General features: G+C 40.0%; 2 protein-coding genes across 18 annotated transcripts in view; one reads left to right on the top strand and one right to left on the bottom strand.

Annotated features, from left to right (window-relative positions):
* Positions 1 to 8,888, top strand: part of rapgef1a (Rap guanine nucleotide exchange factor (GEF) 1a) — a 63,681-nt gene extending 54,793 nt beyond the window's left edge. For 11 of the 17 annotated variants that reach the window (XM_041242897.1, XM_041242893.1, XM_041242895.1 and 8 more), the window contains 13 exons: positions 574 to 662; positions 806 to 983; positions 1,593 to 1,668; positions 1,910 to 1,994; positions 2,302 to 2,394; positions 2,759 to 2,944; positions 3,218 to 3,302; positions 3,861 to 3,955; positions 4,549 to 4,627; positions 4,733 to 4,834; positions 5,025 to 5,122; positions 5,519 to 5,647; positions 5,759 to 8,888. In XM_041242897.1, the coding sequence (XP_041098831.1) occupies positions 574 to 662; positions 806 to 983; positions 1,593 to 1,668; positions 1,910 to 1,994; positions 2,302 to 2,394; positions 2,759 to 2,944; positions 3,218 to 3,302; positions 3,861 to 3,955; positions 4,549 to 4,627; positions 4,733 to 4,834; positions 5,025 to 5,122; positions 5,519 to 5,647; positions 5,759 to 5,909 (1,446 nt within the window). In that variant the 3' untranslated portion in view covers positions 5,910 to 8,888. The remainder of the gene's footprint in view (positions 1 to 573; positions 663 to 805; positions 984 to 1,592; positions 1,669 to 1,909; positions 1,995 to 2,301; positions 2,395 to 2,758; positions 2,945 to 3,217; positions 3,303 to 3,860; positions 3,956 to 4,548; positions 4,628 to 4,732; positions 4,835 to 5,024; positions 5,123 to 5,518; positions 5,648 to 5,758) is intronic. The other 6 variants (XM_041242899.1, XM_041242909.1, XM_041242910.1 and 3 more) reach the window with 3 other exon arrangements.
* Positions 8,889 to 10,131: 1,243 nt separating this feature from the next.
* Positions 10,132 to 27,019, bottom strand: nup188 (nucleoporin 188). The gene is made up of 44 exons (XM_041242892.1): positions 26,953 to 27,019; positions 26,181 to 26,235; positions 25,522 to 25,595; positions 25,087 to 25,171; positions 24,881 to 24,961; positions 24,651 to 24,695; positions 24,389 to 24,481; positions 23,929 to 24,048; positions 23,510 to 23,721; positions 23,251 to 23,365; positions 22,958 to 23,158; positions 22,729 to 22,818; positions 22,499 to 22,564; positions 22,068 to 22,187; positions 21,756 to 21,882; positions 21,474 to 21,629; positions 20,889 to 21,015; positions 20,530 to 20,617; positions 20,155 to 20,231; positions 19,887 to 20,001; positions 19,675 to 19,795; positions 19,316 to 19,376; positions 18,943 to 19,068; positions 18,646 to 18,779; positions 18,318 to 18,424; positions 18,014 to 18,220; positions 17,736 to 17,905; positions 17,404 to 17,473; positions 17,093 to 17,160; positions 16,468 to 16,663; positions 16,149 to 16,226; positions 15,903 to 15,988; positions 15,671 to 15,816; positions 15,127 to 15,320; positions 14,419 to 14,619; positions 14,212 to 14,304; positions 13,879 to 14,037; positions 13,603 to 13,740; positions 13,404 to 13,478; positions 12,778 to 12,987; positions 12,387 to 12,518; positions 12,217 to 12,290; positions 11,984 to 12,113; positions 10,132 to 11,574 (listed from the first exon to the last, which is right to left on the bottom strand). Exons 1-44 carry the CDS (start codon positions 26,976 to 26,978, stop codon positions 11,398 to 11,400), a joined length of 5,226 nt encoding a protein of 1,741 aa, XP_041098826.1. The 5' UTR covers positions 26,979 to 27,019; the 3' UTR covers positions 10,132 to 11,397.
* Between the last annotated feature and the right edge of the window lie 21 nt (positions 27,020 to 27,040).

Here is a 27,040-nt window from a genome sequence, read left to right on the forward strand (position 1 = left end):
AGTGCTGGTCCAACTCTGCCTGAATGTGGTAAATAAAATATCTGTTTTATAAAAGAGAAACACAGGTGAACATGGATGCAGATAATTGTTTTCCCAGTTTTAAAAGAAGCCTACTTGCTTCCATTGTCTGTGAAGGCTAAGGCTGTGTAAAGCTGGTGTACAGACAGCCTTGTGTTGCCGTTAAACGTATTATTTAAAGAAATGTGTTACTTTTGTATAAGTCGTTTTCAGGGATGGAACCTGGTATGGGTGAAACTTATGCGATAGGAGTCTTATTTCCATCCCTGTTCGTTTTACATGCTTGAATTGTCTTGAATTTCTAAGTCTGTAAATTTAAGGGCCTTGTTTGTACTACAAGCACCCAATCCAGCATTTCCATTTTATCCATGCAACCCCCACTCACACCTCCCCTTTCCCTACTAATGGAGGACAGTAAATTGCAGCACAGTGCCTTTTTTCTTAAATGTTATGATTAAACTGCAGTGCTTTTTCTAACAGTAGTGTTATAAGACGTTAGTCTTTGCTAGGTTTTTATTCTTTCTATGCATGATCGTCATGGTTTGTGCGTTTCAGGACCCAGCAGCAGTGGCAGACGATGCACTGTCAGGCCCTTCCCCTCAGAAGCCCTCGACCAACAGCAAAGAGAACGCAGAGGATGGCAGGTAAAGGGTTGGCTTTTCTTAAGCAGCAGGCACCCATGTGGGGTTGGAAGTATCAGTAACCATGACTCCACTGGGCTAGTTCAGTACCCTAAAATAAACTAAAACAAAACGCGAGTTGACAGTTTTTGTGATTGGTTCCCCAGCAGGAGACAGAAGTCGACAGACTCGGATCACAGTGAGGAGGAGGTGGACGAGCTCTCCCTGATCGAGCACAAGGAGATCATGTCGAGGATAACGCTCAAACAGGAGGTGAGAGACCGGGTCTGTGCATCTGATCAAGACCTGTCTGCTATCATTGAACATGTGGAGCCATCTTTGAGGGTAATGATATCAGAGTTTGGAGCGCTGGCCGCGCGTGAAAATACAGGGTGCTTTCAACATCATATTGTACTGTTACACATTTATTATCTTAATTACTAAAAGGCAACAGTCAGTATCCTCAGTTTCTTTTTAAACATGGTATCATTGGATTGTGTTATTAACTATTGTAATTGCAGAGTAATATTAATTAATATATCTACAGTGTGACTAACATTTAATTTTTACTGTATATTAAAAGAAAATAGTAGTAACAGAGGATTTAATTTTTTTAAATCCAAAAGCCCTTTTACACAGAATAACCTGTTTCGTAAACTGCACAACACTGCCCTCTGTAGGAGTGTGTGTATAATTGCTCAGGTTTTGCGTAGCAGACCAGTAAACCTGCTAGACAGAACTGTGTGATCTTCAGGCATCAATCTGCAGTTTTGCATAATTATACTTCACGGTAAGGGATGATAAAAGCATTCTATTGAATGGCTTCACGCTAGCTCGAGAGTTATGCTGGAAGTGTGAGTGGCTCAGTGGTTTGTATACCGGGCTGCATTGTGGTGATGAGTATTATTATCAGCGCATCAGTTTCAAATCATCTCGTGCACCTCTCCCCTGCAGAGTGACGACGGGCCTGATGTGCGTGCTGGATCAGGGGATATTTTACTGGTGCACGCAACCGAAACGGACCGCAAAGGTATTTATCAATCCGCACTGTAACCACTGAATCTGCAGTTACATCAGCTCTATAGCGAATCTTATATTGATTCTTATGTTTAATTATGTACTGAACTTTGTTCTGTATTTAAATCAGTGTCAATGTAACATCTTTAATTTTCTTGCATATATTCTTTTCATTATGTCTTTGAGCAATTTGAACAATGATGTGTTATCAGTGTGTTTTGTTTTATGCCGTTTTAACCTTTCTCTCTTTCTAGATCTGGTTTTGTACTGCGAGGCTTTTCTTACGACTTACCGAACGTTTATAACACCAGAGGAGCTGATCAAGAAACTCCACTATAGATATCCTTTTGATCTGGCTAGATCTACAGTATATACAGAGTTTGCAGGGCTGTATACAGCAGCACCTGGGTTCCCCCAGTTCCCCCAGTCCCCCTGAGTTACAACAGTCCTTTACCAAGCTGTCTTTCAGTCACAATGTCGCCAGTTACCCCAGCCATTTCCAATTCCATATCCATGATTTATTGCAGTTTGGTTTTGTAAAATCAATGTTTTGTAATAACTCCAGCAGCCACCCCTTGGGCTTGGTGCTACCAGGATGTGGGTGGAAGTGTGGAAAGTTGTATTTGTTTCCTTAATCCCAATGTACATATACGAGATTCTGCCACAGTCCAGAAACGTACAAGAAGCGCTTGAGCAAGAACACCTTCTTCGTGCTTGTCCGTGTGGTGGATGAACTCTGGTGAGTCTTTATATAACAGATAGATTTAAAACACAGGGATTGTACATTTGATTATTTTTACATCTTTTTCAGGATGTGATACATTGTCACTGTAATGTTAGTAAAATCTAAGTTTTAAATACAGAAGTAAAACACAAATACTACAAGCACACTACTTTTATTGAAATGTAGACTTTAAAATGTATCTGGTTTGCTTAAACAGTAAGCATCAAGTTTACTCAAAAGGTGTCAACATTAATCAGGTAAACGCAGATTTCCGCCCTGCATTCTAACGCTCCGGCTCTGTGCTGTAAATCAGTTGAACGCAGATTTCCGCCCTGCATTCTAACGTTGCGGTTCCACGCTTGCTTGTCCTCAATTCCAGTTTGGTGGAGCTCACTGATGACATTCTGAAGCAGCTGATGGACCTCGTGTTCCGGCTGGTCTGCAGCGGGGAGCTGAGTCTGGCACGAGTCCTGAGGAAGAACATCCTGGACAAGGTGGATCAGAAGAAGCAGCTGCGCTACATCAACTCCATGAAACCCCTGGCTGCACGCGGTGTGGCTGCAAGGTGAGCATGGGTCTCCAGCACAGCTTCTCTGGGAGTCGGTGTACAGCTGGGGGCAAAACATTCGCATCAGCTAGAATATCAGGAATGAGACATTTGATACGTACTATAGAGGAACATAATTGTGATGCTTTATTTAACATCATGTAATCAAAGCCATGGTAGTAGCACAGTATTTCATGTTAGATTTTGAAGCGTCTTGCCGTAGCTATAGGGCTGCAAGCATGGCGTTTCCTCTGGGCAGAGCTAATGATTCTCCTGTTCCTTCTCTTGCAGACCCGGCACCCTCCATGATTTCCGCAGTCATGAGATAGCAGACCAGCTGACCCTGTTAGACGCTGAGCTCTTCTATAAAATAGAGGTGCCACTTACCTGATATACTGCTGTTTTGTTTGCTTTTATTGCTGACTCATCATGCCTAAATAGAGGTCTGTGGGTTTTTCTTAAAACAAATAAGTTAAAATGAAGTCTTTAAACTCTGCAAACTTCTGTTGAGCATGTATAAAGATATAGCTACACAGAGATGGAAATAAGACTCCTGTTGCCTAGCAGTTTGATCCATTCCTGGTTTTATTAGGAGTTTAATAAGACACACCTGAGCTTGTCACCTATACACTGGGGCTAATCAAGTTCGTTGTAAAACCTGGAATGGGCAATGCAGTAGGAGTATTCTTTCCATCCCTGAGTGCAGAATGTCTTCTAAGGTGATGTACAACACAAGCTGGTCCCCACTCCACTGCTGGGCTTGTTGGCAGCTCTGTATTGTGTATAATAAATATATAGTGGAGTAAGAATAAGTAAATAGTATATCTAACGTGATGTTCTTTCCGTTTGATACCAACTACCTGAAACATTAACCTTCACAAGGTAACAAAATCTGTCTAGTTTGATGTGCTAATTTCTTTCTTTCTTTCTCCAGATCCCTGAGGTTTTATTGTGGGCTAAAGAACAGAATGAGGAGAAAAGCCCTAACCTGACCCAGTTCACAGAGCACTTCAACAACATGTCTTACTGGTAAAGATTCACAGTAGCTCTTAAAAACATGTCTAGTGATTACCAGTTGAAGCCCCACCGTCACACAACAAAACTAGCTTCTGTAGCACCCACAATACACAGAGCAAACTCCATTTATTTATTTATTTTTGAGTATATTTGTAATAGTTTAATGGTTTGTACTGTAACTGGATGTAGATCTAGCTGCTTGGTGCTGGATTACTGTTTCAGTATACCACAGGAAACAAAATGCATTGAACCAAATTAAACTGGTTCCTTTTTATGGTGTATGAAAATAAAGGAAATACAAGAAGTGATACCTCGGTGGTTGAAAGAACTAAAGCTGAGCTGTGAGTTGTATCTTTTTGAGGTTGTTTTGAGACATAGAGGTTTTAAAGCTTAATCGTTTAAGGCATGCTAATATAGAGAGGGAATTCATGAAGCTAGATTGGGCATGACTGATAAGTGGCGGTCAGGCTCTGATATGGTGTAGCATAATAAGACTGCAAATTCATCAAGGGGTTCTAGTGACAAGACAACCACGAGAACAAATCAGTGTACGCCGTCCCTTGAAATACACGGTAACGGAATACATTTGCGTGTTTGTTTCCCAGGGTTCGATCAATAATCATTCTTCAAGAGAAAGCCCAGGACAGAGAGAAACTGCTCCTCAAGTTCATTAAAATTATGAAGGTAACCCTTGGATTACACACAGTTGATCATTCTAGAAACAGACAGTTATTATTTTGTGGATCTCATTTCATATGTCTCTGCTTTCCTTCTCTTTTTTTGTTCCAGCACTTAAGAAAGCTGAATAATTTTAACTCCTACTTGGCAATATTATCAGCTCTGGACTCTGCACCGATACGGAGACTTGAGTGGCAGAAACAGACCTCCGAGGTTTGTGCAGGTGTTTTTATCACTGAGACTGTTAGCTTAATGAAAGTCTTGCACCCAGTAAGCTTGTTAGAGCCATATATATATATATATGACATCATATGGCACATTAAACTTGAAATACTGTCAGCCAAATAATAAATCACTATGTGCAAGCAGTGATTTAAAATATGAATTGGATCCCTCTTGCCAGGGTCTGGAGGAGTATTGCACCTTGATTGACAGCTCATCCTCGTTTCGGGCATATCGGGCAGCGCTGGCAGAGGTGGAGCCCCCCTGTATACCTTACCTGTGAGTACGCACCTGTTCACCTGCAAACATAACGCTACCATGAGCATAAGAGAATAGTCTGTAGAGTTCAATAGGTACTTAAATCACTACTGTTCATCTGAGTGGACTGTTAATACATGTGTGTTAGTGCTTTAAGATACTTTTTAGTTGTGCCAGATTATCTGTCTCTAGGTCATTTTAAGACCTTTTTTTTATTTCCAGAAATGTCTCAGAAAAACATTTCCCGGTTGAACAGACCTTTGCTGTTTTTGTTATCTGGCTTGAATGAACATGTATAGTAAATGTTTAGTACGTGTTCAGTTTACTGTGGGCATGGCCTAGCCGATAGTGAATAACAAGGTGGCAGTGTAACGCTGTTTGAAGTGGTGCTGATGCCATGTCTGCCCTTCCTTCCAGGGGGCTCATCCTGCAGGACCTGACGTTCGTCCACTTGGGGAACCCTGACTTAATCGATGGGAAGGTGAACTTCTCCAAGCGCTGGCAGCAGTTTAACATCCTGGACAGCATGAGGCGCTTTCAGCAAGTGTGAGTGTCTTTAAAATAATTGAATTTTCTATTAGAAATTGGTGAAAACATTGGATTAAAGCGGCTTTGTTTGCATGCTCCTTTTAACTAAGCGTCTGTTTTTTGTTCCAGGCATTACGAGCTGAAACGCAACGATGACATTGTCTCCTTCTTCAATGACTTTAGCGATCACCTAGCAGAGGAGGCGCTCTGGGAACTGTCCTTAAAAATCAAGCCGCGGAATATCACGCGACGCAAAACAGAGCGGGAGGAGAAGACCTAGGAGCTGCGTAGCGCTGCGGCCTGAAAACTACGAATCTCAAACTGTGACGGCAGCTAAAGGACGAGAAATATTTTTCTATGTTGCAGTTTACTCAACCTTTTCATTTCCAAATGCCAGGAATCACAGCTGGGGGTTAGCAAGGAGGTGGTGACCTCTTTGTGATTTACCTGCAGAGCGGAGAGACAGCTGGAGGCTACAAACTGGGCTCTTCCCCGTTTTTCGTTCTTGCATTTCCCGCCTTATACATTTCACTGTGCGCCATTTCATGTCAAAAAGACGCGATTGTCCTCTCCGTGACATTAGAATAATATATTTTTTTTCCAAAATAGAGGCATACGTCTCTTTTAAAGTGCCATAGCTACAACCCATATACAAAACATAAACCAACCTGCCAGTGCGTCAGCTGAGCTGGTTAAGAGACTTGGAGGATCGTCTCCGAGAGTAGTGTGTTCAGAAGAACTGGTGCTTCTTTTTAAAAAAGAGGAAATTTCTGCACCCAAGAATGAACTGCGGGGGCAGACTTGAGGATTCCACAGACTATTTTTGGTTTTTATGGGGGGGGGGTTTTCTAAAGGGGAAGAACACGCATCTCCGAGCATGTGAAACTCAAGCTTTTCAGAAGCTGATGCAGATGGGGTTTTAATGGGAATCTGATTCAAAGCAGATTTTTTTGGCCTGGGAATGGCACTGTCAACCAGGGGGGGTTCAGTGAACAGGAGGTTCTCTGCTAGAGGGGTAATAGCACAGTGCTGTTCTTGTCTTCTAGAATCTGGTTACACTAATAAGATTCTCTGTTGGTCCAATGCTCAGTGCACAGCTGAACTGTGGTGGGGAAAGACAGGGATCCTAACAAAGAAGGTCCTGGGATTAAATCTGCATGGTCTATGCTTACCTATCAGGATTTGGGTGTCTAATGATCGTCCTTGCTTTGAGCACCTTAATGTTACATTACACGTGGAAATGGAGGTCTAACAGCAATCAACCCAGCTGCAGTCTATTCTGATTTGCTACTTTCATACGGAAATGTTAAGAATTACGTCCAGGGGTGGGTGTGGAATACTGTATGCTAGCCTAGATTTGGCTCGCTAAATAAACCCAATTTCTTCTAGTGGGTTTGGGTAGCTGAGTTCAGGGCTAGTTTTGCATAGACAGGCACAATATTGCTGGGGACTAGGAACTACTGTAAGGCATCCGGATATTATTACCAATTCAGCAAGATGCAGAACAGGCAGCTGTCCAGCTAACTGAAACCATTGAGACAGATTACCGTCAAGCTAATTTCAGATCTCGAGGAGAAACGTTTAAAAATGCACTTTGCATATTAACTTATGTGTCGTTGAGTGAATAAAGCTGATGTCTGTGTAAATGCTGTGGGTGTCTATTAATAATACAGCTTCTCATAAATGTGTCATTTATAAATACTGTAATAGACTTTTTTTTTTGTCTCGATTGCAAATTCCACACCAGCTGTGCACTGCGTATTGGTAAGGTCGATGTTTGTAAGGGATGTTCAGTAGTGTATGGTACTAGTGATTGCACACTGATCCGTGTATTACTCTGTACTGTAGTGTAGGCGAGTGACTGTAAATACTAGTATATAGATCATTCCAAGGTATTCATTTTTGTTTTTATTTAACTTTTTTGTGCATGAAAGAACTCCTAAAAAAAAAAAAAAATGGGAAAATATTGTATATAATAAGAGACAGGTGTGAAAAGATGAATTATTGTTGCCAGGCTGGTATAGAGAGGGTTGGGGGGGATCATATTGTGGATGTTGTGCTGTTTTTCATATGCCATGAATTTTATTTTTATTTGATTTTTAAGGTTTAAATGTTCACATTTTATCTAGCCTTGAAACTGGAATACAATGGGAGAGACACAACAATTCTTCATTTTTTTTTTTTTTTTTTTTTTTTTTAACAATCATTTCTCATCCTAATTTAAGGTAAAACAATTAATTGGTGTGACTGACACAGTAGCATCGATAATGGATCACGTTAAGAATCAGAAATAGGGATTTATTAAAATGATAAAGAATAAATAGCTGCACAAAACCCACTTTTTATGAAGATGATTTCTCAGACTAGTATTTCTTAATAGACCTCAAGTTACATCAGCGACTGTTCTGGGATATGTAATTATCAATGGTTATAAAGATCAAGTGTCCTTTTATTTATTTGTATCTTATTTGAGCGCTGTGCTAAACCAGTCTAAACAGAGCTTGATTGCCTGCATTGCTTCCATAAGGAACTGTACATTTCTTACCATTTTTGAACAGTTGATTTGCAATGACATTTTACAATATGAACCACCTAAAATGTCTTTCTGTAGGTATGAGATGCGTGTACTGGAATAACGTGATGTTAACCTTAGCCCAGACTTGACCTTGATTGTGCACAGATTGCAAATAGCATTTTTTTTTTTTTTTTTTTTTTTAAGTATTTTAAATCTGTAGCACTGGCTTGTACGCTTTAAAAAGCTTTAATTTAACCCTTCCAGTGAAATACTACCAGGAAGAGTTTGTATTCGTTTATTGGGTTTTAAAACCTGCAGTAATTCAAACCTGTTTTGCGTTGCAGTACATGTGGCTGTAGATAAATGGACCGGTGTTCTAGATCCCAGATAAGCTCCTGCCTGTTCTTTTTCTTTAATCAGGAGTACTTGTACAATTCTTATTTATTAATATATTGTACGTTGTAGTAGTGCGTTCCAGATAAGAGCTCCCCGTACATCTTGTTTTATTTTGTCAGTAAATCTGCATTTCTCCCGGTGCGTGCTCACCTGCATTTTCACACAATTTGTTGTGGGGGGTAGGGGGGCTTTTCTTAAATATTTAATGCTAAGACTATAATGATTGCTTGCCGGTATTACTCTTCCAGCCCCCCCCCCCCTTCCTCCTTTCTGACCTGTTACATTGTATTATAGAAATACTGTTATCATTGTGACACCATCATGCACATGTGTATGTAACTTTTGTATTAAAAAGATTAAAATCAAGTCTAACTACAGTATCTGGTTTACAGTGCATGCAGCAGACTGCAAATTAAAATGACAATCGAACCCATGTGAGGTTTCTACTTGACTGAATTCTTTATTAAAAATGTTGTTTCGACATCACACTGGCAGCCACAATGTTTACTCATTCGCTATTATTCAGCACCTTACCAACACTCCTACTTCTAAATATATCGGTGATGTCTAACAGCAGACCACAGTTGTGCACATCCTCCACTGCCTGTGTATAAAACCACATCCACTGCCTGTAAACAGCTGATGATGTAAGCTGGAGCATTTGCTTATTGAACAGTCCCATTAGCTCGCATCTAAGATATTTTCATTTCATCAGGATGGAGAGAACAATTAAAATACATTTTAAATGGGAATTAGGTTACCATAATGCAATAAAAAAATCTTTACTTTAATGTTATATTGCAGGTACTTGACACTTTTAGGTTTACTTGCTCCAGTTGTTTTTCATGGTAATTCACCAGTTAAAGCTGTAATAACATCAAAAAGAATAGATTTGCTGATCAACATGATCAACATCTTAACCCTGAATGCACTGGCAAGTATTGTAAAAGCTCATGTGTATGTCTGCTTAATATAGCTGATGCTTTAGAGGTAAAACAGCTGTCACTAACTTGCATTCCCTGCTCACTGTAAATACAAAATTAGAGCTACTCTATCTGTATAATTACTACGTCACATGCACACTTAGAAATGGAAGGCATTTAACAGCACTTGCTGCAAAACCTTTACCGGAGGGCAAACCACTTATACATATTATGTTATCTGGTTTTCCTATTAGCAAACATAGCTATTTTAAACTCTAATCTTTACAATAATGCATTTGTCTGAGTTTTATTATGTACATTTAATAGGCCTGAGCTGCTTTGTGTGTGTAAATGAGAAACATTTACACTAATTAAAGAATACTGGCAAGATAGGAAAAGCAAGTCAACCAAACTTCTTACAGTTTAAGAATCATGAACTGAAGTTCAGCTCAAATGTTCCCTTTAAAAGGACATTGCACGTCCTAAAATCTTACATGAAATAGATTCAAGAAGCATGGATTTTAGAGGTGCTTACAAAAGGACAACATCTTAAGGACATGTGAGACAGAAGTTTTGAATAGCTGCTGTTCTGGTAAATGCATTCATTTTCATATTCTCTAACTTCAAACAAATCCAGGTACAGCTAGTAAGAACTATACACAGAAAAAAACACCAGTATCCATATGTCTTCTACAAGTCTTTTAATAGTTGTATAAATCTGAAACTATAAGAAAAAATGAATTCCATCTTTTTTTTGTAAAGGTACACAGTTTTGCAGTTTTTTTGAGACACATCCGATGTCTGCAGTACTTTTTTCTCGCTCACACATGGTACTCGCTCGCACGCGCACACACACAATAAAAACAAACACTGGATATGAAATAACAAGCATACAAGTCATTCAAATGCACAGAAGCTCAACAACATTGCATTTTTACAAATACTAAACGATCAGAGAAGTTGTTCAACTTTACACAAAACAAAAAGGCATGAAAAACAACCTCCTTCAGTTTGGTTTAGATTTTAAACTCCGAGACATGCCTTAAAAATCAGCTTCAGTTTTCAACCAGAACAAGATACAGAGCAGTTATCGTCACAATCCGAGAACTACATACGGAAACAGACTCTGTGTATTAACAGCCATCAACAGCTGGAAAAGCCTGCGTATTGATTATTTTATAAGTGATGTTGTACCATAAAATAAAGTCCGCTCAGGGCCATTTATGTAACAGTTTAAACCATAATACAAGTTGACTGAATTACTGTACTTCTTTTTGATCTATACCACACACCTTTTTATATAGTTTTTATTAATACATTTTCCATTGGAAGTTATACCCAGCTGTGTTGTTCAATGCATTTAATACAACTAATTTATTTCAGGAATTACACAAAATCCATTATGCATCCCATGACAAATGAAGGGTTTTGCAGACAGGTGTGCGTTATACACCAAAACATAAGCATAACTGTTGGGTTTCTTCTTGGGTGTCATGAAGACCAAATAAAACAAACCCTTGACACATCTGAGTATCAGATTAGATTAATTTTACAGCAGGTCACTCGGGCAAAGGGAAATACAAAACCTACTATAAAACTGCATAGTCTTATATGGTTAACCAGAGCACAAGTGTTTTTAAAAGAACTATTCTAAAATACTTCTGCAGAAATAGGAATCTGACAACAGGCGTCAACTAACCTCCCACTAAATACTGCCACCACCCCACAACCTTCTGTCATTACTGAAGCAAAACACTACCGACTAAATTCAACTACAGTTAAGTTTCTTTTTTGTTGCTGATGGATATAAAAAAAAAAAAAAAAAAAAATGTTTTTTAAAAAATATATCGGTGCAATATATCTTTTAGTTCTTTTTTCTATTTGGTTGCTTGAACAGTTTAAATAAGTCGTTCCAAGGCAATGCTGGGCTGGGTCTATCTCTGGACGTGCTTGACAAAGGCCTGCACCAGCTGGATCAGATCCTGGCCATCCAGCCCCGATTTGGACCCAGAGGCCGAGGGCTTGCCCTGAGGGGAGGGGAGCAGCCCCCCAGCTGGGGAGGAGGGGGAACCCCGGCGGAAGTAACGGTTAAGGCTGGAAAGGAGGGTGCTCTGTGGTGAAGGAAAGATCAGAACAAAGGAGAATTGAATTGACCACAGTATCAGACATCCAGAAAAACTGCAGATTTGTTTAAAATTTAACTACAGATACATGTATTTATTTATTGGTAGCTTATGTGTATATACAGAAGTATAAAAACGCACATAAGCGACGTGCAAAAAATATTATGCCATTATTATTCTGTTTTTTAACGCCATCTGGTGGCCAAACAGGGTAGCTAGAGGTCTGCCTTCAATCCCAGCTCGGAGATTAGATATCACAGGATAACAAGTCAAATCTTGACCGAACTGTATGCTGCACACATGTTGGTTTTTAATTTCTTCAGGTGTATGAATATCCTATCTGTCCCCGTCAATTTCAAAACCCAGTGAGTACAGAAAGGTGGGGCAGTACACCTACCAGCTCAGAGCTCAGCTCCTGTTTCATTCTTTGTTTATCTCGAAGGTGAACGCTGGGATCTTTAAGGTAGCGCACTGCTTGCGAGATCAATACGTAGAAACAGTTCTCCATTGAAAACATCAGAAGAGACCTAAAAAAATATACATATATAAAACAGGGTTTATACACACCCCTGACTGCGGTTTTACACAGCATCAGGGCCCTACAAATTCACACCTCCTGTTCCCACTTACTTGAGTGGCTTGGTTTCCTCAAAAGATGCCAAAGAGCCCACATTCGAGGGTGCTGGTTCTTTCTTCTTTTCAACCTGTTTTAATGGAAGAGATAAAATATCAAAAGTTGTGCAGCAGTGTATTTTCTGAGAAGTCAGTTTGAGCTTTTTGGAAACAAGTGGCCTCCTTACCTCTCCCAGCATGCTCAGGGACACGTTCACAGTGGCCAGCAACGTTCCGAAGGAGGGAGCCACGTCCGATTCGAACGCAGGTGTGGTGAAGCTCAGAACAAACAGAATGTTGTACTGTGCCAGGTCCAGAGACTGCGTTTAACAAACATTCAGAATGAGTTAGAAGAAACTTCACGTGGGTTACACTTCCGCTTGCTTCATAGAGCCACCCTTAGAACAGTTACTTAGTTTAAAAAGCAATACCACACTATTTATTATAAAAGGTGTATCCATCACGGTGTTAACTAACTATAAACCGATTCCATATAGACGCAGACAAAAATGCAAGGGCATCTTATTTTAATGCCTGCCACAAACTGTGCATGGAAAGCATGGTGCTTTGGCCCATTACTTGGTCGAGTAGAATCTGGCAGAAGTCCGGGGTGAAGTGGCGGAGAGCAGCGAGGGTCTTGCTGAGGATCTTCAGGAGGCTGCTCTGCACTGTCTGTAGGGCTCTGTGCTCCGCCTGCTCCTCCTCTGAACTCGGCTGCTTGGAGGGGGTGTGCGGGGCTCTCTGAGACCGGGGGAGGGGGCCGGCAGGGATACCGTCTCCATTCTTAGTCTGCAGAGCATTAAAAAAAACTGTCTTAGTTAGAGACACACACACAGACTTTAAAATAAACCTGCTGCAACATTAGCTTCATAAATCAATAGTCTGAATGTTCATAAAAAAACAGTTAGCTCCAAGTCAACAGATTGTCCTTGAAAGAGTACAGTATTATGATAAGCCTTGTTGTGAAGCGTGCCGTGCGTCAAAGAACAATGTCAATAACTGTCAAACCATGTTAGAAATCAGGGCACTGTTTACACTGCCTACAAGGGTTATAAAACATACTGGTTATTTTTACCTTTTTACTGACCCTTTCAATTATTACCCAAGTTAACAAGTATGTTATGCAATAAATAAATACATAAATAAAATAAAATAGCCTTTATTATACTAGCAAGTACGCAAGTAAGAAGATAAATGTTTTTTACCTGTAGATAGTGATGGAGCATTTTCTTGCTGTGCAGAAGGTAGGTACACGTCTGACAAAGATAACATAGGTTCACCTGCAAAAAAAAAAATATCCAAAAATAATGGTTATTTTTTGTAAGATTTCTTGAGCATCACATATTCAACATTTTGCAGCTGAGAAGTTAAAGTATATGAAGGTAAAAAGGCAAGGGGTCTCACCTGCACATCCCTCAGTAGCTGTGGCAGGTGGAACTGCCACTCCTTGCAGAAGTGGGAGAGCTGCAGCAAGAAACCCACGGTGTGATCCGCTTCATCCAGGCAGGCTAAACTCTGCACCGTCCTCACTGCATTCAAACACTGGACAAGAAGCACAGCCAGTGAAACAGGCTGCTCTATACATTGCTGACTCGATGACACAGTTGCTTTCCATGTTCTTTTTGATTGTTTAGAAATACTAAAAATAAACTCCTATGACAAAACAAATGCAATGACTACCTGGAGTATTCTCTCCTGATGGACCCCCACAAAATCCAGGGCATCATTCAGGAAATTATAGCGCAGCGTCTTCAGCAGGCTCTCCATCAGGGACATTGAGAGGCGATACACACCAGGCCAAGAGGGGGCGTCCTGGGACTTGCGTGAAAAACCAGAGCTCTGAAAATCATAGAAAACACTGGCTTTTAAAATGGCTTTAAATCTCAAGACACGGGCTGAATGAGATACTGTGTGTTCTACAGGCTAAAAAACAGCATGGAGCATCTGTATGTGAAGAACTACAAAGACATGCAGATTCATTAAAATATACAGTAATTCCCATTAGCTGCTCACCTGGGAGGCTCCATTAGTGCTGATCTCGTGAACACTGAGAAGGGGCAAACAGATACTCTGAATGACTCCAGCGCCAGCCACTGCTGCTGCACCCTAGGAATAAAACGAAACAACAAGGAGTATCTTCCAATCAGCTACACTTTACATAGATATATATATATTCCACAAGAATTGCACCAGTGCCTGCATGCTATTTATTGTGTCTACCTGCTGGGTATGGGACAACGTGAGGAGCAAGTGCAGGGCAGCTTCAGTGAAATGCAAATTCTGTTTCAGCCGCAGGCTCAGCTCGAGGGTGCCGAGGACTGAGGGGATCACAGGGAGTTTGCGCATCACCTGCAGCCAATGGTCCCCTTCGACATCCATCTTGCACAACTCCTTAGCAAGGTGCAGGGCCAGCACACACACCTGGGGAGACGAGACGAGACACAAGAGCTCAGTCACATTAAAACGCATTAAAACATCCACGCTTCCAGGAGCATTTACACAAACCTAATCATAACCTTAAATCACAATTTGACCCCACAACTTACAAGTCTCTATCAGATTGCAAAACCGTTATTAATCTCTAAACAAAAGATACTATTCAAAGAGTGGACGTTCCACAAGGATTTAGCGCCTGACAAATCAACGACATGCACAACATTACTGGTTTACAAAAAAAGTGTATATCACATCATTAAATAATCATTAAACGGTGGAACACACTCAACACAGCAATACAAACTAAATGAAGGCATTTTGAGGTTAATACATTAAATGAATACAAATAGGGTACTCATTCTGAATGAACCTAGAGTACAGCTTAACAAATCAATTTAAAAATGTATCACTTCAGAAGACGGCTTATGCAAATGTAAACAGCTAACATTTCTGATTGCGCAACTGTAACTTAGCAAGATACATCTTGCCTACCCCATCCCTCTGGTCCTTATGCAATGCCCTTGGTGCTGTGTCTGTCTCCATACTGTCCTTGTCCTCAGAGACTCTCTCCCCGAACACGGCTGCGTGTCGCGTGCTGTCCAGCAGGGCTAATGCCTCTTCATGTGCCGTCTCGCAAACACTAAGCAGAAGCTGGGGGAGCTGGGGAATGTGGGGGGCCTCTTCCTCTGAAAGAAACAGATTTAGGTAACAGCGTATTAGAAATAAACAGATACACAGATATATTTACAGAAAACTATAAAATCAGATAATAAAGAGACAATACCCCAAAGGACACAAATCAACCACAACCCAATCAGTTAACTAAACTCTTACATTTATAAATCCACTGCAGTTAATTAAACATGCGATTCAGGCTGTCAACAGACTGTGATCCCTGTGTTTTTTTTTTTTTTGTTCCAGTACTGAAAATGCAAGCTTAGAGTATTAAGTGACAGAAAGTATTTAGTCACAGTATTATTCTTTTTGTAGTATGCATTTATTATTTTATTTTTGAAGCCTTTTTTGCTGCTCTCACCTTTTTGCTGTAGGCTCTGCAGAACTGAAAGAAGTGCAGAAAAAACTTTTGCTTTGGTCCTTTCTATCAGATGTTGGTCCGCTTGCAAGATGCTCTCCAAGATCTGAGCCAGGGGGTCCAGGATGTCAGCAGCTGAAACAAGAACACTGAAGAGGAAGACAACTGTTTTAGCTGTGCTGGCCCCTGACATGGGAAACTCACCAAGTCATAGGATGCAACAAAACACACTCACCTCTTCCACTGCTTGAGCAGAGTCAACAGCAGGGTGGCCAGCATTGACCCAAATCGCAGGCAAGGGATAGACATTGGCACCAATAACTGCAGAAAAAGAAGGGTTTAAAATACAGATAGCAAAAAATATATATTTTATTAGTAATAAATAACTTAAGACTGCAAACACACATACCTGTCATACCTGGATTATCCTAAAAGCAGGCTACTGCTAAAACAGGACAAAAAGTTTTAATAACAGCCTTACCGCAGCTTTGGTCCCGCCTAAAACATCCAGGAAGAGCTGCTGCCGAACACGACCATCAGTGAGCTGCATCACGTCGGACTGCAGAAATAAGAGAGGCGAGTTCAAGTGACATGCTTCGGAAACAATAACTCTAACCACTAAATTAGTTGCAGTACAGTCGGGTTGTCCTTTTGCAAAGTTAGTTAGTAAACAGCACACCAACAAGCAGGCGATTGTTCTTAAACTACTTATTAAAAGCCATGTGTACTCCATGCAAGAAATGTATTAAAGACTACAAAGATAAGGGTCTGAATCTACAAGAAAAAGGAAAGGGTCTCACATGACTAGTGGAGAGGATTAGTAGCATTCTCCAAGCAGAGACTAGCATCTGGCACTCTGTAACTGAGCGGATCCCATCCCCTTCCGTTTCAGCCATGTGGCACACCAGCGACATCACATACTTGGACCAGTATTCATAGCGCTTGCTGCTCGAGAATTTCACCAGCGTGTCTTTCAAAGACTTCTCCAGGGATCCGCTGCAATCAAAAAAAAACTTTTTAAACTAACAAATTAAAAAAGAATATCCACTCTAGACACTGTGTAACTGAACTGTGCCTGTAATGTGCTTGTCCACGGTCTAGTTAAAAGCCTATCGCCTTTTACCACACAATATCTTGTACCGGTTTTTATTCTGCCTCATGAGATGGCTTGACTTGATATTTGGATCCATATACAGTTTAGTTTTTATAAGTCATTATACACTTATTTTAATCTGTATTTATTTTATATGGAAATTATGCAACATATATAGCAGATAAAATAGCTACATTATGACGATTAAAATAAAAACAAATAAATAAATAAATAAAAAAAATCAGAACAGAAACTAAAATACATAGACAGACCAAATCATGTAGGCAAATGGTCTTCTGGCTGACATAACATGCAGACTGAATCACAATTACCTGGCAACGTAGTAGATTTCTAGGCAAATTATTTTCATGACCAAGGCACACGTTTCAAGTATACAAGGCTGAAAATACAAAAACAAAATACGATTTTAAAAACAGTACCTTATAAATGCAGAGTTTTGTCAAATTAGAAGTGTTCTTCAATAGCTCAGCCCCTCAGTTTACCGTACTTTTAAAAGCAGGGAACTGTGCCCTATAGTCTGTGAAAGTTTTTGCAACAAATAATCTTGTAAAAAGGTATAAAGGAGGTATATTGGCCTTCCCCGTTCCACGTTAAGTGCATACGCTGGTTCTGACACCCTTACCTCTGTTGTCTCGGAGGGAGGGGGGAGGGTCCCAAAAAGTGGAGTTGCCAAATTTTCCCAGAATTTCTCCCTAAAGAAACAGACCTCTGACATTATCGGCTCATTCATTCACGTCTCACAATCTGACACAGTATAATATATTGTCTATTGAATTTTTAGAAGAGTACATGTTGAGGTCATGTGGTCATAAAAAAGTCCTACCTACTGCTAAATTGGTTTTTCTTTCCTCCTTCAATAAATATGAAAATGTATTAGAATAAACAGCTATGAATAACTCAAGCAAGTTTCCTAAACCCCCCCCAAACCACAGAGGCTGGCAGGACGTTACCCACTTGGTGTGCAGTACAGATATGGCACTGTCTCTCCGGTCCTGCCAGAGTGCGTGGAGAAAGGAGAGGGCTGCTCGGTGTAGCAGAGGAGGGCACCAATACTTCCCCTGTTGTCTGGAGTCAATCAGCTCAAGAACAACCTGCAGACAGCTCCATTCCCCAAGCAGAAACTCCTGCAAGCAAACACAGTGCCTAGAAGTGTCAACGTATCTATAAAAAAACAAAACAAAACAAAAGACTATATTTGTATATATTTAACTGCCTGTGTGAACAGGTATTACCTTTGATCCTTCTGCTCTGTTTTTCAGTTCCAGGTTGAGAAACAGCTCTATGAGACCTGGTTGCGTCTCCACTGCGATTGTCAGGAACTCCAGGATCATCACTTTGATCCTCATGTCCTCGGTCTTGCTTTGCAGACGTGTAAGAAAAGCATCCCGTATCGCAGCTGCATCGCTGCCCAGGCAGGCGTACACCGACATGGGAGCCACCTGCAAGTTATTTTAAAGAATGAGAAGCAATCCTACCTTTAGAAATGTGCTTTTTTTAAATAGTTTTACATGCAACACATAGCTCAGAGCTGTATACCGTTGCCAAGCGTTTCAGCAACTGGATAGCAAGGCGTGGCAGCGCTGGGTCATGTTTGTGGTAGATGTACTTCGCTAAAATAGCAATCAGGTTATTTCCATGGCCACCTGAAATCAAAATGAAGCAAACGTCAGGACTTCTTTTCAGCCTTAAAATTCTCTTCAGACATGCTGACGAAACTTGTTAATTTTAGAAAACCAGTTATGCAGTAGTAATGGTAGTAATGCTGTAGTAACATATGGGATCAATACCGAGGAAGCACAGCATTCCTAACACATCAGATTATAAATGAATTCATTTATTTCACTACTATAGAATATAAGCATACCGTGCTGCGTGAGAGCCTGCTCCAGGGGGGACACGTTATCAGAGGGAGGCTTCAATCTGATGACATTGTTAGTCACCGAAAAAGCTAGCTTTACAGTCTGAATCAGCATCTGTCCAGGTCCTTCTGAACCACCACTGCAATGGAAAGAAGAAAGCAATTAGTAAAAATACACAAAGATGTTTGTTTTTTGCTACAGATTTTAGAAGCAGGTTTCGAACATGATACTTTTGACAAGAATGCTTTTATGAGAGAGAGAATCTGGTACAAAAGCCACGTGGTACTCCTATTCAAACCAACCTGCTTGGCTGAGCAGCCATGACTACATCAATGGTATCCACTCCGACGCCCATGATATTAACGACAGCTTGCCCAGCCTCGGTGTTAGCCAGGCTGTAGATACACAGGGACTGCAAACTGGGGGCACTAAAAACAAAACACAAGAGCAGAAGGAGAAATAATGTGAGAAAAGCATGGTTACCATTGATTAATTACCCTCCGCTGGGGAAGCAGGGATGGGATACAGTTTGTCACACTTAACATTTACGCTGCATTTGAAAAATGTACATACAATGGATGTAGGTCATATTAAACTACTTTTTAGTAGTAAATCTCTGACTGCTAATAATACACCCTCCTTTATTTAGGGAAAACTTTTTTTTTTTTGCCATACCTTCCTTCTCCTTCAGGGTTTAGATTTAGAATTGCGTGTATCAGCTCTAGAATCAGGCAGCCTGCAATGATAATTGATACAAGTTATAATGAGATTCATTCTGAGAACAATGACTTCAGGCCAACTTGTAAAGCCGGAATCAAGTACTGTTTTTTTTTCTTCTTGTTTAGGTATTGCCTCAACAACAGATTCATTAAAAACAAGACAAACTGAATTAAGCCAAATTAACAAAATCAGACAAAAAAATGTGTTTTGCATAACAAGCATCAACCTTCCAAGAATTAGCTCTGCAGTATATATGGAAATCATGCTTTTCAAATTCAGTGCATTTATATTTATTGCTAAAGAAATACCCTTACCTATTCTCTCTCGCACCCCGTAGGCATTGTAGCGCCACTTGTGATAGGTTGGCAGCATCTCCTTTAGAACTAACAGCACACAGGGAATAAGACCTTTGTTCTGTGTGCTACCTAACTGGCCCTGTAAAGAATAACTCCATTAAACAAAACAAAAAAAAAAAACAAATCAATCATTCAATCAATATTCGTTTTTCGTGTAGAGATAGCATTACCTTCACAAGGGAGGTGATCAAGCGTAGGAACGCGATCGTCACAGCATATTCCCCCTGCGGTTGCTCAATTAGAATGAGCAGATTGCCGTAGTTGCCAGCCTTCATACCTTCAGCACTAGGGAAAGAAAATAATAAATAATATTATTTAGTGGTTTAAGTCGTTCTATATTTATGCAAAAGCATTGCTTGTTATTTGTTACAGATTTGCTACAAATTCTTCTTTACCTATCCCACATGTGCAGCATGCGATCTGTTTAATTAACCTTACCTAATAGACTGTGCAATGCTGGTCACAGGAGATGAAGCAAATGGCAGAAATCCTGTGTGATGAAGGTCTGCCCAAACCTGGTGGAAACACAACACAGGATTATCAAAGATCAAAGAAACCAAGTCTATTCTCCAGGCTGTAGTTCTTCAATAAATATCTCCAAGATGCACAACTTGTTAGCCAAAAACTTAGATATTCCCTAAATTCATAAACGGTTCACAAAAGTATATACAAAGGATACAAAGCAGTACTGTAGTCTGTATATGTGCATTACTGATGATCTGGCAGTGGTCTTTTCCCAAGCTTTAAAGGTATTTAATTTCCACCATTACAGAACACTTATTTAAAATGTTCACTTTTTTACAAGAATCCTACCTTTGCTGGCATTCTCGCAGCTAATACTGTTAAACAATTCACACAGGAAGCAATCACATCAATGGGTGGGTTTATAACGCAGGTCAGTCTGCAAAACACATAATAAACATAGTTAAATGAATCCCCTAAACCAGTGGCACTCAACTCTGCCCCTAGAGATTCAGTCCAATCCTGGTTTTTACTCCAAGCATGTTCCAGTGTCGTTAATTGAAGCTGTTAACAGGCAATTAACTAATTTAGCACCTGCTTGGAATAAAAAGCAGGACTGGAATGGATCTAGAAGGGAAGAGTTGAGTACTACTGCCCTAAACCATCTGCTGAAATTAACCAGGCTTTCTGACCTGTATTCTAAAACTTACCTCTGCAGTAGCATGTAAATACGCGATGTTATTGGTAGAAGACAGTCAGAAATTGACCAATCAGTGCTGATTACTTTATGGACTAGATCAAGGATTGGTTTGACTCTCTGGCAGTGCTGGATGACATCTGAGGGTAAAAGTAAAAAAAAAAAAAAAAAAAAAAAAAAAAAAAAAAAAAAAAAAAAAAAAAACAAAAAAAAAAAAAAAAAAAAAAAAAAAAAAAAAAAAAAAAAAAAAAAAAAAAAAAAAAAAAAAAAAAAAAAAAAAAAAAAAAAAAAAAAAAAAAACAAAAAAAAAAAAAAAAAAAAAAAAAAAAAAAAAAAAAAAAAAAGGGGTTGGATTTGTACATCTTTTGCCATTCATTTGTTTTACAAAGCTATAAAGATGTACGTGAACAGTATCACGACTTCCCTAGAGAAAATGGCTAAATGTAGGAGATGTGGTCTTTCCCAGTTAAAATCTGCGTTGCTTTCCTGTGCACATAAGACAGCATTCGCAACCTCTGGAATTGTACAAATAAGAACCAGAACCCCGGTCAGCCCCAAGGCGAGGCAGGGACATGCAACAACAGAAAGCCTTGATCACCTGCAGTTGATACAACGTGTAGCAGCATCTCCATTTCACAGGTGAAGAGGGTCCAGCAGCTGTAGGAATAGTCCCAGCGCACCATGTACCCCTGCTCTCCTAGCACCACCTGGCCTAAAGTACCTAGCGGCATACGCAGGTTTGTCTGCCCCAAACCTTAAAAAAATAATAAAAAATCAATCCATAATCCCAAAATAATAATGATCTGATTTTTACCCCAAAAAGTCTTAGAACTATTATACCGGTGCATAAATTCAAACCCCTCTGAACAGAAAGTCTTACCAAGGGGATAAATGAGTTTGGGTGTCTGTCTCCTCCAAATGGTCTCATCCTCATGTGACAGGATGTCGTTCGGTTTGCGTTTGTACACTTCTGTGTAATACGACATCTTATCCAGGAAGCTGTACACCTGTTTAATACACAGCGAGGACAATATCATTTTCAATAACCCAAGACCCTAAATACATTTCATTCTTTTTTTATGCATGCATGGGTTTTGAGTTGATATTATTAGAAAAAACACCTACTCAAGCCTGTAATATTATTATAGCATCACAATTTACAATGGAAACTCTATCCAGGGACCTCCCTTACCCTTTTAGCAGTGGATTTGTCTGAAAGCAGAGCTGTGAGAAGCTGAAGGAGGGGGCCTATCTTCTGTGGGAACATCCCCATTGCACTGTCCAAGATCATCCCCAGACCCAGAGTCGGCTTCTGTCGAAACAAATGTGCTCATATTTCATCTGTATGGCGGGGGGGGGGGGGGGGGGGGGGGGGGGGCATAATAATACATTCATTATAATACATTCCATCCACGATTTGTCAGCCCAGAAATGGCGATGATTTCCACTTCAGTCTTTTATAAAAATGTACATTTAAAATGTCACTGATATTACATACAGTTTTCTTTATACCACACCTTGAAAAGCAGAAGCTCTTAATCTGGCTGACTGGCTCCCTTTGAGTGGTCTGTCACAAAGTACACACACACACACTTCTATTACAATGCAGTGATTTCCACTTACTGTTTCCCAGAAAAGTTCTGCAAGGCTGGGGGCAGCTAGCACTTCACAAGCTGCATCTATTAGGTGCTGTAAGAAATAATAATACAAAAAAGGGGATTATTTTAGAATGGTGAAGGGACTCTAGATAAAGAAAAACAGAACATATTTTAAACCATTGCAAAGAATTAAATCACAGCGCTATCTTTGCAGCAAAGTTGAAATAGCATGCAGTTTTCTGAATATCCTCCTACCTGCTGGCTTCCGAGAGCATCTTCCTCAAAAGATGTAATAACAAAGGAAATAAGGCCATAGACGCACATCCGTGCTGTACTGGCTGTGCACTGTAACACAAAACAACAACATAAACGGGGGGGGGGAGATGAAACCAGATTTTCACAGAGAACTGTACTACTATGGGGGCTGTTTACAGCTACATCCTCGCAAGCACAAGCTGGACTTGGAAAAATCAGGGACACTTACATTGTTTCCACTGCCACCCAGAGCTTTCAGCATGCTTGTCAGGTACTGAAAGACACCGAGCTGCAGGGAAGTATTGCCTATCCTTCTGATCACAGGACTGGATTCGTCTGGGCTCAGTGTGTGGCGCAGCAATACCCACGCTAGCAGCACAGGTGCATGATGGGGAATGTCTCCAAACGTTTGTAACAGCTGGTCCATTTCCTAGGAACAAGAATTAAAAATAAAATCAAGCGAGGCCCCAATTTCTCTCTTAGTTCGATTCTAGATCTGAGAGGACATGCAATGATTCTTACTTTGCAGACTGCGGGAGTGTTAGCAAACTGGTGCTCTTCTGTCCTATCCTCAAGGGCACACTTATGCAGGAAATCAATGTCCATCCCTTCCACCAGGATGAGAGAACTGAAGTACCTGCAAATAATACAGAGATCTCAATCTACTGGCCCATGCATCATCATCAACACCCATTTAATAACCTCACAAAGGTATTTGCGATATGGGGTCTGAATGCAGGAATATCCAGTAATTGTGCAAGCAGACAAATCTAATTCTTACCCAATTCGATCAATCAGTGCATCCATGCTCTTGTCCACCAGGTGTCTGTTTGTCTGTCTGCTTCCAAAACCCTGATCTTTAAATATTTTCGTGAAAGCTAGGAGGTCATTTGGTGCCATCTCGAAGTAGGCGTAGTACAGGAATATAATCTCCAGCAGCAGTGCCTGCTCCCGGAGACACTGTAAAAACCATCGAGACACCTGCCTCTCAGTCTAAAAAAATAAAGAAAGTGCAACACCGTCATGGGATGAGCTGCACAGTCCTTGGCGTAGTTAGAAGCATTCAAGTCTACAGAAAAAATACATACTGTAGTGCAAGTCATGGTAGTAACTTAATAGAGGCAAAGACTATGGAAAAGACTTGAAAAAACTTACATTTACATTGGTTATTTAAAATATCCTACTGCTAGTTAAACTTACCATGAGATTGCCATGTGTTTCCCACGATGGAGCTTCTGCTCTAAACAGCTGTTCAAAGTGGTGTCGGTACTTCAGCACCAGCTCTTTCTCCAGCTTATCAACACATTTTGAATACTCTGCCTACAGAAATGTTAAAGAATCATCATATTTACATGTTTATTTCACTGCAATATGAAACAGATATGTTCCCCAGGAACATCATGTATGGGGAATGGCATCTCCAATAGAAAACATATGTTCAAAATGTATGTATCATTGATATGACCATTGGTTAAACAATGCGGCAAGGAAACGATTTGCTTTTACTGAACTACACCAGTACTGAAAAAGGGCTGAAAGAATCATAGAAACTAGTTGACTTTATTATCGGAATACAGTTATGTAACCACAATATTTCAGTCATCTGAACGATTCAAAGTGAAAGATGGGTAATAGTAAAAATATGAAGCTGGCATCTTACCCTGTATGGGTGTCTTTCGTCCTGGAAGTATGTGAGAAGTAACAGGACACAGCGCAGCATGCACATCCTCTCTTCATAGTAGTAATCAAAAATCTGAAGGAAAAAAAAACAGGATACATTATCTCTGTCTGTGCCAAAGGTACCTGCTGTATAGAGGTTAAGTATTAGTAAATGAACAACAATAAACATCAAGATACAGGAATCAACAACTATTCCCATAAACTACTCCCATGATTTGAAGAATACTGGTTTTAAAACACACCTTTAACAGCAGCGCTTGGCTCTGTCTTTCATCCTGCAAAACAGACTGGAGACAACAAAAACATTACGAAATGTACAAAGGAAGATAAACAAAGGTTGCAAGTGCTTGAAATCGCATTGAGTTTTGAGGTACTGCAAATCAAGATCATGCAGGTGCATTTATAATTCTGAAATATTTTTTCATTTTATTTCTCATTACAATTCTATTAAGGCAATATAAACTCTTAATACCTTTAGCGCATCTCTGGTACCTCTGTAGTCCTCCTGCAGATAACACTGTAATATCTGCACACTCTGCTGTTCATCCAGGCCCTGTTATATGAGGAGATTGAAAGCATTGAGCCTCGGGGCCATCCGGATTGCCATTATTCTCTATGTGAATTAATATACCATCCCAGCTAGCAAGTGTTCTTTGTACCTACTCTAGCATTACTTACCAGGAATTTACTAATTCTAAACCCAAAGTCCTTCATTGGTGGAGCCAAATCCTTATCCGTCTTAACTTTCTCAGCTGAAGCTGAACTGTAAAAGAAAAAATATATTATTGTTATCATCAATACTAATACAATTAAAATCCCAAACCAATCAGAAACCTGTAACGCAGCATGTGGAAAGATAAGCACTGTACACTGACTACACTGACATCAACTGCATATTTTTGACAAAGGATCTACCAATGTCTAATTCAGAACTATGTGTTAAATTCTTAACGTTTAAGACTTGCCTAAGCATTTGAAGTCCCCTACAGTGTTGAAACACATATCAAATGCATCACCTCCCTTAATAACCCTTCATGGCCTTCACCTTCCCTTGCTTCTTACTGCAGCAGAATCCACACCACTGAGAGGACTTTCTGTAGATCATGAACATACCTAGGGGGTTTATAATAAGACAGCCCCGACAGCAACCGCTCCCAGTTTCTATCCAGCTCTGCTTCAATCTGGGTCTAAATCAGAAAGAAAGGCACACTGAATGGAGCTATAGAACAAACCAAAAAAGGAGATTCATGTCAAAACTCTTACTGCCTGCCATCAGAATCGTTTGATATTCTGATAAACGATCAACTTATCATGCCATAATAAAAGCAGTTGCACTCGGTGCAGTTTTACATACAAAAGATATATTATTACAAACCCTTTTCATGGTCTATTTTTTCCTGGGATTGAAGTTGTCATTCATAACGTCCTACTGCTGCAGCACTATCAGAACCGCGATAGTGTCGATTAGGTTAGCCTACCTCCTTCTGCTGCAAAATCTACGCGGACTGTTTTCTTCAAAAATACTGAAGGCCGTTCGAGGAGTTAATTTGATAAACAGACAGCATGTATTTAAAAAGTTAACAGGATCGCGGGACATTACACACAGAAACATTTTTGACTGCATTCAAGTCAACTAATAGTAGTAATTTTTCTTTGCCGCTGCCGCTTCTTCTTGATTCCAGATTATGAAACTGAAAACACACACCCCATTTCTGCTGCGTGTTGCTGTACGTTTTAAGATTAAATCTGTTTGAGGGAATGGTGGAACATACCGGGTCTCTCAGTGCTGATCTCCCAATCAAGATGGTCCATAACTCTCTGCTACTCCTAAACAAAAAATAACGGGGGGAAAAAAGAAAAAAAAATTAACAATAATAACACTACACACAAAAATTACATTGAAATGTAAAACAGGATTACAGTAGCAGTTATATTATAATACCCAATAACTGTACGGGTGATGATAACTACATTGAAGAACTACAATGTTCTATTGTTTTCTTTTAAATACACGGGTATCAACACCACAAAAAGTTAACTAACCCGTATGATACAACTGGCCGGCGTTTTGTTGCATTTTCAGTATAAATGTCTAACTTGTATTGTAAATGTGATGTACAGGGGTACGCATCGATGTGATTCGTTCATTGACGTGCTGACACAAGGTGTCTAGAATTGTCAACAGTGTCTGGCAAAGTATTTTTTAATCTTATTTGACTGCTTTTTTATTTTTATTTTTATTTTTTTTAAACTCTGGCGCTCTTTTAAAGTTTCCAATGGAACAAAAATCTACTTTTTTCCAAGTTGCTTAAGGGACATTTTGACAACGTGATGCTTCCCTCCACACTTCTGTGTCACCCACCGAGCCTGTATATTATTATACAAAGAAAAAAACAATCACTCCGGATAAACAAAACCCTCAACACTCCCAGACAACTTGAACTCCCTTCGGCTTTAGTCCGCTGTATCCCCAAACTCTAGGCATTTACAATATTGGATACTCTTACTACATAATAATACAACACTTCATTTTCTTTCTGGTACCTGACACACATCTCCGCAGCCGCCATCTTCTCCCCCCTACACGTGACCTTCCATTCAGCGCACTCTAGTCATGTGACGCAAACTTTAG

The sequence above is a fragment of the Polyodon spathula genome, unplaced genomic scaffold (assembly GCF_017654505.1).
Source record: "Polyodon spathula isolate WHYD16114869_AA unplaced genomic scaffold, ASM1765450v1 scaffolds_1438, whole genome shotgun sequence".
Lineage (NCBI taxonomy): Eukaryota > Metazoa > Chordata > Actinopteri > Acipenseriformes > Polyodontidae > Polyodon > Polyodon spathula.